This window comes from Zonotrichia leucophrys, chromosome 4, assembly GCF_028769735.1.
Source record: "Zonotrichia leucophrys gambelii isolate GWCS_2022_RI chromosome 4, RI_Zleu_2.0, whole genome shotgun sequence".
Taxonomy (NCBI): Eukaryota; Metazoa; Chordata; class Aves; order Passeriformes; family Passerellidae; genus Zonotrichia; species Zonotrichia leucophrys.
This window is the reverse complement of record NC_088173.1, coordinates 37,893,298-37,907,473: the sequence shown is the minus strand read 5'-3', so window position 1 is coordinate 37,907,473 and position 14,176 is coordinate 37,893,298. Positions and strand designations below refer to the sequence as shown.

General features: G+C 38.4%; 1 protein-coding gene across 6 annotated transcripts in view; it reads right to left on the bottom strand.

Moving 5' to 3' along the window:
• The window catches only part of MAPK10 (mitogen-activated protein kinase 10), a 146,397-nt gene that overhangs the window by 75,130 nt on the left and 57,091 nt on the right, over window positions 1-14,176 (bottom strand). For 5 of the 6 annotated variants that reach the window (XM_064711183.1, XM_064711186.1, XM_064711185.1 and 2 more), the window contains one exon: window positions 4,793-4,864. In XM_064711183.1, coding sequence (XP_064567253.1) covers window positions 4,793-4,864 — 72 coding nt within the window. Of the gene's footprint in view, window positions 1-4,765; window positions 4,865-14,176 lie in introns of those variants that run through there. The other variant, XM_064711189.1, reaches the window with a different exon arrangement.

Here is a 14,176-nt window from a genome sequence, read left to right as displayed (position 1 = left end):
TTACCTCAGCGCTTGTATCCTTCCCTGTCTGCCCACAGAAATCCTGGCAGGAGCACCCATTTGAGGGTGCCATGATGCAAGGCTACTGAAATCAATAGAAGCCCTGCAGGTGTGTGTAAATGCAGGTGTGTGAAAGAAGCAGATGGAAGGCTGAGAGGCTGACTCCCAGCTGGCACAGAGTCCAGAGACGGGCAGGATGAAGCAGAGAGGATGCTCTGAGCCAGACACCATGGTGGCCCCCCAGCAGCCCCCACATCAGCACCCAGCCTCAGACAAAGAATCTGGTGTGGACCACAGCACATTCCAGAGGTGGATGCCTTTGGATCCCTCAGGACACAAAAGGATATCCTAAAGCTACAATTTAACCTTGAAAGTCAAATGCTGAGATTGTGCAGACCAACATTCATGAGTCTGGTAAAACCCTCAGGCTTCTGGCCTGCTCACCTGGGTGCATCGGCCCAGACAGCAGCAATGTGAATTTAATGGCTGTGCTCCCACTTGCACAGCTCTAATTCTCACAGAAGTCTCGAGTGCCAGAATTCTGCCATGAACATGAATTTGCTGAGCCTTCTGCTTCGAATTTCATGGTCACAGGTTTTGCTGTGTAAATTTGAATGGCCACAAAAGCTGTCACTTGGGAAATACAGAGTATCTTTGCATAGAAGGATCTACTGTATTGTTTTAAATTGTGTTTTCTATATATGACACATTTATGGCAGAAATTTTAGCTATTTTTTCTCTCCATAAAGCCAGACTTCTCACTTCTCCTGGCTCTCCCTGAACTCAAAAGTCCATAAACAACGATCCAACCTCCTACACACGGTTTCATCTTGTGTGTGTGTGGCTGGATGTAATATTACAGATTGTGGTTTTACCAGCCACATCATACCACAGTTCTCCATTCTTCCACCTCATTCTCTTCCTGTGAGGCTTGTATTAGTCACCCAGACTTCCTGATTTTAGTGTGTTTTGAGAGGGATTTTAAAGCTAATTTCTGGCCTTCTTTTAATCTCTCTCCAGCTGCCTTGGCCCCCAGACAGGGGGCTTTCTGCACTTAGCCTTTCAAGCAGACAACAGCCCCCTGCAAACAACTCAGCCTTGACTGATCAGTGATTGATATTCTTACATTTGCTTTATTCACTCCATTTCAACACACTATATCAAAGCATTTTATCAAATGTAGTACAACATTTCTAAGTGCTGGTTGGGTTTGTTTGGGGATTTTTGGGTTTTTCTTGGTTGGTTTTTGGTTTTTTTTTTGTTAGGTTGGGGGTTTTTAATAGCTGTTATTTTTTATTTATTTGTTTAAACACTCTGTCCCTGTTTAACCTCTTCTAACTGAGATACCGAAAACTTATCAGCTTACCTAGCTCTTACCCAGTTCTGATTGTACACAAAGCAGCAAGTCTGCCTTTTCCTTTTCAATTGTATCTACTCAAAACATGAGGCAAAGCACTATTTCTTATTTTTCTCTTGTCCTCCACATGTTCACTGAGCTCTTGGTACTTTTAATTCATTCCTTCCTATCTGTATCCTACAGATACCACATTTTCATAGGCCATTTCTAACTGTGGTATCACGTATTGCTCAGAAGTCACTGTGTCCCAGAGGTGTGGCCCTCATGCCAGGCCAGATTCCCACAAATGAGCAATCTGAGAGTATCTGCACAAGAAAACACTACTTCAAATGACTCCTCGTCCCCCTGATGCCTGAAGAGCTCAGTGCTGACACACAGGTGACATCCAGCCCTGGCCGTCACACCAAAGGAGGTTGAAAGGACTGATCAAGAAACACTGAAAGAAAAGGTTCCTTGAGACTGAGGTTTCTTTAGGGAGACAAACTAAATCAGTGATCCAAATGCAAAATAAAGCCAAAGACAGGAGAGGAAGTAGATTTCTCAACAGAACTATATAATTACAGTATTGGATGTGGAGACAATAGTTAATGAAAGAATTCTCCCTTTTACAAATAATGTATGGAGCTAAGTAATCACATCTTTAGCTAGAAATAGACAGCTCTTGACCCTATGAAGCATCATTTTATTAACAGAAATCTAATACATAAATTGTTGGTAACTTTTGAATGTTAACTAATCTCCTTGGATAGAAGGCATAATCATAGGACACACTACATTTAGAATTGCATTCTAAATAAAGGTATCCTTCACACCTACAGCTTAGGGAACATGTAAATTCTGACAGACTATACATGTCTTGATATTGATTTAAAAAAAAAGATACTGGAAGACTAAATGGAGAAAAACATGGATGAAGAAGTCAGTATTCTTTTGGAATTATTAGATATTGTTAATATATTTGTATCAAAATTTAATGCCCTCTTCTACTCATGACACAGTACTCTGCATTACCTTGTGCTACAATAAACATGTGTAGGGTCCTACAGTAAAAAGTTTGTTGGTGACACAGCCTTACAGAAGTGTAATGAAATTCTATAGCCCTTCTACTACTTTTCTATTATGATAGAAAAGCAGATGTTCTCTTCCTCAGCCTTAAGAAAAGTAGCTGCTTCTGAAGATAAATTGGCTACCCATGTCCTATAATTCCAGACCTGGGTGTTTTCACACTGCAGACAGGGTGAAGGGGTGGGGAGGTACATATTTACCCTACTTATGCTGCTGAGGAAAGTCTGGGTTGTTTTTTTTCCTTAAGCTGGAAATCTTTAAAATTCTATTCCTGCTGAATTAGCATTTCATTGTACAAAACGAGTATGCTCAGGGACATAAACTCTATGTCAAAGATAAGAGCCTGTAATTATGAATATGTCACTTGCCTTCAGAGCCCATAAAGCTATGTCTTTTAGGCTATAAATACATATTACAAGAAAAATACACCCCCAGTACTAAAAATAATCAGGGTTCCCATCAATATTGGAGCTTTAAGGGAGGCACTTCAGCACAAACACTTTGGAGAAAGTCTGCAGTGAGGCATAAATTTCAAATTGAAGCAGGAATAAGAATGGAATAAACAGTACTACCACCTGGACACTATTCCTAGTCTCTAAATAAAGATCTGGATGCTTGGACCAAGGACAGAGATATAACCCCCATCCACTCTAAGCAATACAAATGAACAGCACCCAAGACAGGTCTTAATGCAAGCAGACACTTAATTTAGAGAGTGTTCTTGCACATAGTTACAGCTGTTGTTCGGATCAGGGCCTATCTTTATGGAGAGAATAAATTAACATGAAGCTTAAACCAGTTTTTATCCTCAAGAGAATCGATCTGAAGGTCTGAAGACCTTGAAAAGGTGTCTGTGTGGCAAGGGCTTGAAGGATGGAATTGTGTTCCCTACAATGCCAGGACAGTATCTCTTTGTATGTATTTAGTGGATGGTGCCATTCTGGGTACCTGCTGCAGCCTCAAACAGGAATTAATCTCACTCAGTGATAAAAATGCATCCAAAATGCTCTAAGTAAAAAGGAGAGAAGCGCTATTCAAAAAAACCTCTATTCTGCACAGCGAAAGTATTTTTTTTTATCAGTAACACTTTTCTCATACAATCTGAGAAAAAAAAATTGCAGTTTCTGCAAATATTTTTTGGAAGCAAACTATGTCAAAGCATTACAAAAATACTATGTTTGACAAAGCTGCCAGTGGAAGAATTAAGCCAGTTAAACACATGCACATAAATAAAATAAAATAGAAAAGACAGTTAAGCAGATTATCAAACTGAATTGCCAAGACCCATCCCAGAGCTGATCATTCCTAAATCCAGATTGAACCTTCTCAGCAGAATTAATATTAAGTGTCCCTGAGTTAAAAAACATAAAGCAAACTTTCTAACACCTCTGTCTCATCTTAAATGCTTTTACACAAGTAATAGCCCTTTCCTTTTTTACAACTGTGCTTTCACTTGGACTCCACATGTAATATAAAAGAAAAAAATAGTGTTTATCATAAATTCATCTAAGAATTCATTCTAAGAATGCAGCATTGTTTTCCACTTCAAAAAGTGAAGAATGTCCCTAATATCTCTCCAGTTAGTTAGATTACTGATGTCCCATCTCACAAAAAAACCTTATAACTACGAAGAGACAGGATTCAAGCACAAAACATTGTTCAGAAGTGAGCAAAAAAGTAATCTTTCATTCACAAGGGAAAATTATGCACACAGATTTGCGACTAAATATGTTAACTAAATTAACCAAGAAAATCAAAAACTGGATAAATCAAAAGCTTTTTCTTTGCATCAAAGATTTCATTTCAGCTTTGTGGGCTCCCATACATTGTGACCAAACCATTTCAAGAGTGATGTAGAAGTACAGAATTGGCTTTAGTGCAGCCTCACGGCTCCAGGGCCTCAGTAGCACATGGTGTTCAATGGGAGACAAGACAAAGATCATAATTTTAATTACTCTTCCTTTGCTTCCAGTATAGGTAAACAGAAAATTAGCCACAGGCTACAGTGTAAAAGACTCTATCTCAGAAGAACAGTGACTAAGACAAAATAGTTTTAATTTGCAGTTTTTCTGTTTGAATACTGTGCCTTTATTTTCCACTATAAAAACCTCAGAATATTAACTGATAGTTTGTCAAAACAAAATGAAAAATCATTAAGACCAAATTACAAAATAAACTTGAGGGCAAAGAGAAAAGTAATTCTTTGGGATTCATTTCTCTATTTTTTTGGTATTTATTCTCATTTTTATAAACAGTTACTTGCAGGAAGCTGCTGAAACTCACTTCTATCTTTCTCTTTTTATAGCATGTATTGCAAAAATGAAGTACAAGTATATACTGTACCTTGTTTTACCTGTAAGGAACACACACCTGACAAAAGGCAATCTTCACATCCAGAGTAGGTTCACCAAAATAATACAAGAAATGGCGGCTCATAAATACCTGTAATTAAAGAAAAGTAGACTTAGAATTCTTATCTGGCTGCTGATGTGCAAGTATAATGCAGCTCTAGCTTCATTTGGATTATAAAACCAACCTGATTTGTTACCCAGCTTGTCAAAACCAGAAATGTTGTAACACTGAACTGTAAAAAAGCTTTAAATTCTGTTCTATGCCTGTCAAGGTTATGGCCCCAAATATGACTTGGTTACATCTGGAAAACCTTACAGTAACTGGTGCCATTAATTCAAAGTTTATCATATCACTTGCATATTCCTACACCAGAAACAAAATCAACAAAATCAGGTCAATAATGTTCTAAACAATGTGGGTGTAGGAGACATTATTAAGGGAAGGAAGAAAAAGTCCTAAGTTGACAAGTATTAGCAAAGTCATAGAAGTGCAAAGACTAGCCACATCACTGTGTAAATTCATCCACTTTGTGAGTATCCCGTGTAGTTCTGGTTCTGGTCTTGACATTCTACCACTAGAAAAAGCTACAGCAGAGGGCAGTAAGAAGGGTCCAAAGCACAAAGAACGTTTTGTTTGGGTTTTTTTTTCACCTAGAAAAGAACTGTCTGAGCAGAAATATGCTGGAGATACATAAAATGAGTGGTATACTGAAAAATGAAAACACCCTTCCATTTCTTTTTTTTCAAATTAAAATAAAAAAAGGCACCAAGTTATGTTATCAGAGTTAGAATCAACAATAGGAAATAGTTCTTCATACACTGTTTCATCACAGTGAATCTCATGTTGCTGTGGAAGCCAGAAGTCAGCACAAGCACTAAAATGATTAGGCAAATTCACATGAGAAGAAATCTGCTGAAGGCTATTAACCTCAGAAATATCACCCCCGAGTCACAGTCTGCCACTCCATGCTCAGCTATTTCTGGATTTCCCAGTCAGCTGATACTGGCCCAGGGAGCCATAGGCTGCACTGGACAGCCTCCCTGTGCACCCCATTGCAGCTGTTTTTGTTTTAATTTAGTTCCACAGCAGCACATCCAGCTCTGCCTAGCCAGTCCTGTCCCAGCTGCATTCCAACATGGCACATCAATGGCCAACACCCATAGCAATGCTGTCGGGCTGGGATAGGCAGCTACGTCACAAGCCTTTGGAGCACATAGATTCTTCTGCATGACTCCAAAAAACCAAAAAAACACAGCCAAACACACAAAACAACAACAAAAACCTGTTAACAGTACAATGAAAAAAACTAGCAACTTTTAGCTAAAATTAGATACATTATATAGAACTTAATGTTTTTCTGTTAAATATAAGCTCCATGTAAAGGCTTAAAAATGAAAACAAAACAACCATCCAACCATCACTCCACAAAGACATGATTCTGAAACTCATGGCACTTGTCTCCAGTAGGAACAACTAACTTCAGGTGTAAATGGCACTAAATAAGACAAGACTTAATTTGGAGTAATTTCAACTCACACCAACTGATCAGGAGTAAAGAAACTACAAGAAAGTATTCACCAACACTTGCCAACTTCTATGCACCATGTGCTCCCACATGTGTTTAATTTTTAATGAATGAATATATGAATAATCCTGTTATGAAAGCAAGTTTATGACCTTTTCTGCATCACGTTACAGTGTCTGAGATTGCTGTCTCACTGCCCACTGAGTCATTGCCAGAGTCTCATGTTCCACGGAGGCTTTATAATAGTTTATATTAAAACAAAAAAGAAGAAAGGAAGATTTTTTTAAAAAAGAAGAAGGAAAGAAGCTTTTAACATTAGTCACATTGCCAATGATATCTGGAAAGCCAGCAGGTAATTACAGTGTCATGCTGCAGATACACTCCCTGGCTGTATGCATTACATTGCTATAATAATCAATGACTGAAATGTCAATAGCTATGACACACCATGTTCAAGACAGAGCTTAATGGTGGAAAGTGAAGAAAGGAATGGAAGAAAATTGGGGGAATTTGGTTTCTCCCTGAATTTGCTGTAAGGGTCTCTGAGAAGATATACTTTGTATTATGCATGCATTACTAGTCATACCCTGCTCCTCAGCTGTCCACAGGAATTACTGTGACTGTTAACAGTCACCCTCTGCAGAACAATAGACTGGTGAGTTTTAGGAATTGGAATACATTTCACAATTTATGATGTTGTCCTTGTGGGCAGTTAATGCTTATAAAATAATAGAAGTATGCTATGTTTTAATGGCCTAGATCAATACTCACATTCCTCTGTACAGGAGATACGCCAAATGAATCACTACAGAGCTGAGCTCCTCCAGCTGTACAACGGGAATGAATGCCACTTTTCCATGGCACAGAAAGGTGCACCCAGGACAAAACAGACTTGAGTTCATGTTTATTGAATTCATACAAGGTTCCCTTCAGTGCTCTGTAAGTGATTCCATGTGTATGTAACTTCTAATTCCTTCAGGCAGAAAACAGATTTGCACTCAGCTGCACAGATCTCCTTGATCACGTCTCCTCTGGTGCGAGCTGACACCACATCACTGGAGATGTTTAAGAAGTGTCAGAATAAAGAACTGGCCTGATGCTGAGATAATTGTGTTACAACATAAAGCAGTTATCAAACAAGAAGCTACTGAGACAAACAGCATCACTCACCACTGACTGGAGTTTTATGTGAGAGCATAAGAATTCAATATTTCTTTACCCCATTTCTGACACTTTACCTTTTCAAAACTGAGTGAAATCACCCAAGGGGCAGAGAACTGGGAGAACAAAACACTGCTGATAGAATAAAATAAGCTGGGAAGCCAGAGACTTCTGTAGCATTACAGGGAGAAAACCTGTCTGTGAAACAGCAAAGCCACGACTGGATCCCAAATCTTCATTATGATCAAGGCAACTGTATGCCAGGAGCCACAAAAACATACAAGACTGAGCAGCAAACATATGACATACTTTCAGGCAAAACAAAACTAGGAGGCACTAAAATCAGGAAGAGGAAACCAGCCATGAAGGCAAGATAAAGAAAATCCTGAAAATCCTCTGAGCTGTACAGTGGCATAGCTCCAAGGGAACTGCTGGATGGATCCACTGAGGTTTGCCTCTACCTAGCCTGCTGCTTTGCCATCCTCTTCTTCACTCCACCCTTCCTTCCTTATGGAAAGCTGTTCTTTAAAACAGGATGTGGACTAAAGACATGCCCAAATTTCAGGCATGAACTTCTCTTTACCTGCAGTGCTCCGATGAAATCTTCCTTTTCTGTACAAGGACTTTTTAGGGCTTTCTTTACTTTTAATAATGGTTATCTGTCTCTCCAGGGGTCAGGAGGATTATCTAATTATTATTCAAACAGCTCTTTGAAGACTGAAAGGATTAAATCAATACTATTAGTATAATTACTAAGAACAGAGAAAAACCATGAGAGCAGTTAGACCAGAAAACCAACAGCAGCTGCAGTTCTCAAATAGAGCCTCTCACAGTAAATCTTTCTGCTCATCTTTGAATTCTTTCCTCACCCTCAGTGCTGTAGGATATTGGTACTCAGGGAATGCCTGGGCAATTTGGCCCAGTAAGATTAAATATTTTGGCCTAGGAGTGTTCTTTTCTACCCAAGCTGCCTTATCCTTCACATAAGTGGCTCCTGGATCATGGACAGGGTGTGTTTGCCTTAAGCCTAAGAGATGCAAACCTCCAGTTTGAGGGCTCTGGGCTATTGCTCTGCTGGCCCAAGAAGAGCCTAAGCACTTGCACCCACCATGCTGAGCTCCTTTATCTGGAAAAGGCATCACAGTCACTTTCTTTTGAGAAAATACCTTCATGATGGTTTATCATCCCTGCATCCCCTAATCAACAGCGGATGCAGGGATAGTAAACCATCCGTCACTGCCCAATGGACAGTGCCTCAGCCTGACACAGTATATTTAAACCCTTTTGTGAAAGTTCAGGAGGGCAATGTTGAGCCTCAGTAAAGTCCCATGTAACTTTTTATTCAGAGAGATAAAGGAGCCAGCTGCCCTGCTGCTTTCTTCATCCCAGCCCAGGCAGGCAGGGCTGCTCCTCTCACCCCACAGCACAACCACCTGTGTCAGACACACTGATTCAGGGCTCAAACAAGGCTCTCCATCAGAAAAAACTGCAGCAGCTCTTTAACCTGTATGTAAACCAGTGTTTAAATGCACTTGAAATGAATAACCCAAACTAGCCCTGCTGCTGTTCTCATCACCTCCCATTTGCTCCCATACTTTGAGAGGTATTTACATGCCTACAACAAAACAAAATGGAAACAAAAGCCTAAATTCCTAATTTAAAAAGTAGCCCCACATGGAATTAAAAAAAAAATATTAGAAATGCAAGTCCAAATTTAAACAGGAATCAAATGGAGATTGATACCTGGAGATAAAGTAGAAAGAACTACTTGTATGTAAAACTTCACTAGATTTAAACCTGGCATATTGTGGCTGCAAACTGGAAGGTTGTAAAAGAATCACAGAACATCCACCAATACCTAGGCCAAGTCCCATCAATTGTGATAATCTCAGTAATATGGGGAAGCAATATATATTCATATCAAGTAATCCAATCCAGCATTTCTGTTCATTTGATATTCTGTTTATATGATATTACCTCCCAAATGCATGGCATGTGCACCATGGGCACAGTGAATGTGCTCCCTATCTTCACCAATTTGCAGTTCTCTACTTGTTCTACAAAAGGAGAATTAAAGTATTTATTACTACCTCATTTAGTTTCATTCATGAAGATTCAGAGCATGAAAAAAAATTAATGAAATAGCACCATCACTTAAAGTTATTTTAAAAACCCATCCTGTCCTAATTCAATGAGAGGGGACAATTGATCGATTCAGTTGTCACTTAAAAACCTTCTTTAAAAACACTAATGTTCAAAGATTAACTTTCATGAATTATTAATGCTTCCTGTTTTGAAAATGTGCTGGAACAATTTCATGCATTTCCAGTACTGGAATTCCTCTCTCCTTCATCTGAAAATACATCCTCTCACCACAGTACAAGTTCTCTGAAGCTTTCAGTAATGTTCTAACTCCTGTAACTGTATTTTTCCTTTACTGAAACTTGGCTATTCTGCTATTCTGTGTAAACAAGAGTGTAGGAAATAATGAAGACCTGAACAAATTCACCCAGCATGACAAAGTGAGTCAGCAGAGAATGGCAGTGTCTGATCCCCAAACTCCTACAGAATTTCAAATGTGGGCTCTGACATCTTTAAAATGCTGGATCAAGAAAGAAGTCCAGTAATTCATCCTCATTTTTCCTATAATTGCTGCCAGTTATAATAGGGAATTAGATGTTCAAATATCCTATCAAATTGGTCTTCACAGACCAAATCTTTAGGCTTATCAGCTTTTTTTTATATAACTTTTTTCTTTCAGATCTAATGTAAAACACTGCAACAGGAGACCCACTGTTAACAAGAAGCTTAAAGACACCTCAGAGGATAAATATGAACTAACATTTGCAAGTGGATTAATAATAGTCAAGGAGAGTGTTCCTACTGCAAAAGAGTGCCTTTCTGTTGTGTCTACTCTCCCATTTTAATTATTCTTTGAATAACCAGGGAAAGCACAGTGATGTGAATAATGTAATTATTCAGGTTATATCCCAGCAGAAACAGATCATCTTCCACTGGGAAGAGAAGTGATGGCATGTTTAGATTCACAAGAATCATGGAAGTAGCTCTAAAGCAGCTGCTGGAAAATAAAATGAAAAGGAAAGAAACAATTTTGGAATAGCACTGAAAAGGAAATATAAATGAAAAAATAAAGAACAAACAAACTGAAAAGACAAGGGACTGATAAACTGATATTCCCAATGAGCACAGCTCACATGCAGAAGACAGGAACAAATGAGCTCTAAATCTGGTCTTGCTACCAGCTTCTTGTTTTTAGTTTTTTCTCCAGCCAGTAATTATGAGAGAGGATTCCTCACCTGACTATATTTGGTCTAAATGCCCAGGTTACCACTTCCAGAGGAAATACTTACTGTTATGAACAGGTATTATAAGGAAAAGAGCCTACTCCTGCAAGATGCTGCAGCAGATTAATTAGTCAAAGTTTATGATGATCTTGTCATAATCTCTCATACCATCTTTTCATTTGCAGGTGGATTTCTTCACTCCCTGAATAAATCCTAGCCACTTCCTAGAGTCATAAAATTAAACTTTGATGTTGGAAGCAACTCTGAATTTACATAGGATGAACCTGGAGTGGCAAGTGTGTGAGACCGTGGCTACTACTGTTAACAAAAAAAAAAAAAGAAGAAAAGCTATTTGGAAAGAGATGAGCACAGTTAAACACTGCCTATAAGATAACCTTTATCACAATAATGAAAGCAAGATTTTTTTTTTTAATGTATTTTTCCTGTTTTGGCACTTTATTTTATTCTGCTTTCTCTTTTTCAGGAAAAAAGAAGAAGATAAAAAATTGAGGTAACTGTCTCAGCACAGCTGAATAAAAAATTCTGCTCTCTCAGAACTTTTTTTCCCTCTATTAAAAAGTAAAATCAATATAAAGCTGTTCCTTGGATAAATGTCACTGGCAAAGCTGCCTAAAGGTATGTACTGAATCACATCAAAACTATTTTTAATAAACTCCAAGTCAACCTGCAAACCTAATTCAAATTCAGTTACATTTGCCTTTAACACCTAGATGTCCCTAGCACTTTATGATGGGTGAAAATGACCTATATTTTATGGACTACACAGAGAAAAATACTTGATTACCTTAAATATGTGGCACTGCAGTAAACGGCAATTTCTGTCAGCTTCATTCAATTTAGTGGGAAAATTGAGAGGTTTGGTCACTTAAGAGGAAAAAAATTGCAACCAAAATAATATTTAGCCATGCTTTCACTTATTTGATAAAAATTTTATTACACTCTACCAATGCCCATCTTTCCTGTATCAAAGTATGCATGATGGGGATATGAAATAGTTCAGGACTGTGGAATAACTTGCTCAGCTGCAACATCTGTATTTATCATCACGGCTTTAAAAGGGCTGGGTAATTGGCCACTGAACTGAGCCAGCTCATTCACACCTCAAGGTTATTCAGGAACAGAGCCAAAAATCCCTCACCTTGGAAGGGACCTTAGGATAGCTATAATCCAAACTTTCTAATCAAAACAAGGACAGTTGCTTCATTTATTTGCAAAGTTAGGGTGCTCACTCCCTGCCTTGGTTTGTATTTACATATTTGTAAATTCATATTGTAAATACATATAGTTGTGTGGCTGCATCCAGTACCCACACAACTGAAAACTAAAAAATGTAAGAAGCTTAGTTAAGGAGAGCAAGGCTGCAGCCATGAGCAGATTACAATGTAAATTCTGCAGCTACAAAACAGCTTATTTCTCAAACAACTAAAATACACATTCATTTGCTTCTGAAAAGCTTTTCCCCCTTCTAAGCTTTAATATTTGCAAATTTTAATTACTCCCATAACAAAACACTACTAGAACAACTCATCTCCAGGATGCAAGCAGGATTTATTGCAAAATCTCTGCAAGCTGTTAATATCAAATGGCAGTTACATATTGTTTTACAAAACACAGAAAATATTTTGATACTTTCTGGCTGCTTTTGATTAAAACCCTAAATTTATGAGAAAAAAAAATTCTTAATGGAGTAAGAAAATACCCTGTGTTTCAGACGATCAATAACTGACAGGAAAAAACATCTTGTCTACTGCTGGATTGTAGCCATTTACCTATGCTGCTGTTATTTAGAATGTGTCATACTAATGTAGAATGGCTCAGGAAAGAAACACCCCTTTGATTCAGGCAGATACAAACCCAGCAAAAGTGGGTGTATCCTTGCTCCACTCTATAGATGATGCTGGGGAAAATTCTTCAAAGTATAAGGGATAATAATGATAATTATTAATGCACTGAATAAGGTTAAATTTCCAGAGTACCACAAAACAATGGGAGATGAATTATCTAAAGAAAGCATATCTGCTGCTGCCAAGGGGTGTTGCTGCAAGTGCCATTTGCTTTTCCATATGCAAACCCAGAAATACAGTAGGTACTGAATGCATAAATACAGAATTATGAAGGCTATTGTTAGTTTCCTATTATACAGATAACTGCAAACTAGCACATTAGGAAAAATTCACAGTCCTGTGAACTTAGACTGGACAGGTAAGGACTGATCAAAACCAAGTCACATTCCCTTTAGGTTCTTACATAAAAGTAAAACAAGGAAAAGCATGTTAAAATACAAAAGGTAATCACCACAAGAAAGTAATTTCTTTTCTTTGGCTCTCTTTGTTCTGTAGCATTGGAACAAAGTGACTTTGATAAAGTCAGGGGATAGGAATTTCTTCAGTAAGGAAAAAAAAGAGCCAAAGAGGCAAAGTCTGCAATTTTCTAGACAAATCATTTGGGAAAAGGAAAAGTGGAACCCAAAACAGGCTATTCCATAATTCCTCCCTTCTCATTGCCTCTAAGACTAGCTCATACATCTTTCTGACTGCAGGGAAAGTCTCCCTGCCATGGGTAAACAACAATTTGGAATTGATTTTTCCAGGCAGAGGCCCACAGCAACACTTCAAAGCATGGGTGCCCTCAGAGTTAGACAGAAATGCTGGAACTGATTAAAGCAGAGCTGAAACACAGACATTTCAGACAAACAGGTGACTCTGCCTCTCCTATTCTTGGGTTGCTGAGAAAAGTTTTCTGAAATATTTGACTCTGCTGAGGAACAAAAGGTTCAGAGACAGGGATAAAAGGCTTTAAAAATCTGCACAAACATACAAGGTCCAACACCTCATATGAAAACAAAATGGTCACAGGTACTGGATGTAATTCAAATGTGACATGACATTAAAAACTCTATTTTTTCTTGTATCCCAGCTCCCCTTAGAGCTGGGAAAAGAGGCAAACACAACAACTATGCTGGCCCAGTAAGGCAAGGGAGCTACAGACAGTAAAGGCACAAGCTTAATTTACCTGAGGACACCAGACAGATTGAGGACTTCTTTCCTCTCTCACAAAACACTACCATTAACAAGGTGAGCATGCCCCAGCAACAATAATCTGAGCATCCTGGAGACAGTCTTTGCCACCAGCACTCTGTGGTGAGCAATGCAAGGAAGCAGTGGGGGAAGAAAGACCAAAGGCAAACTTAAATAACAACCTTATGTATTACTTTGAAAGAACTTGGACTGAGTACCCAAGATGAGTATCACAAAGTACGCTGACATGAGAAGCGTAAATATATTTTACATGAATACTTATACTAAAGAATTTAAGAAGTATAAGAACCGTATCCTACTTTTATTCCCTAAATGTAAGTGCAAGAATAATTCTCAGGTTCTTCCTTTTAGA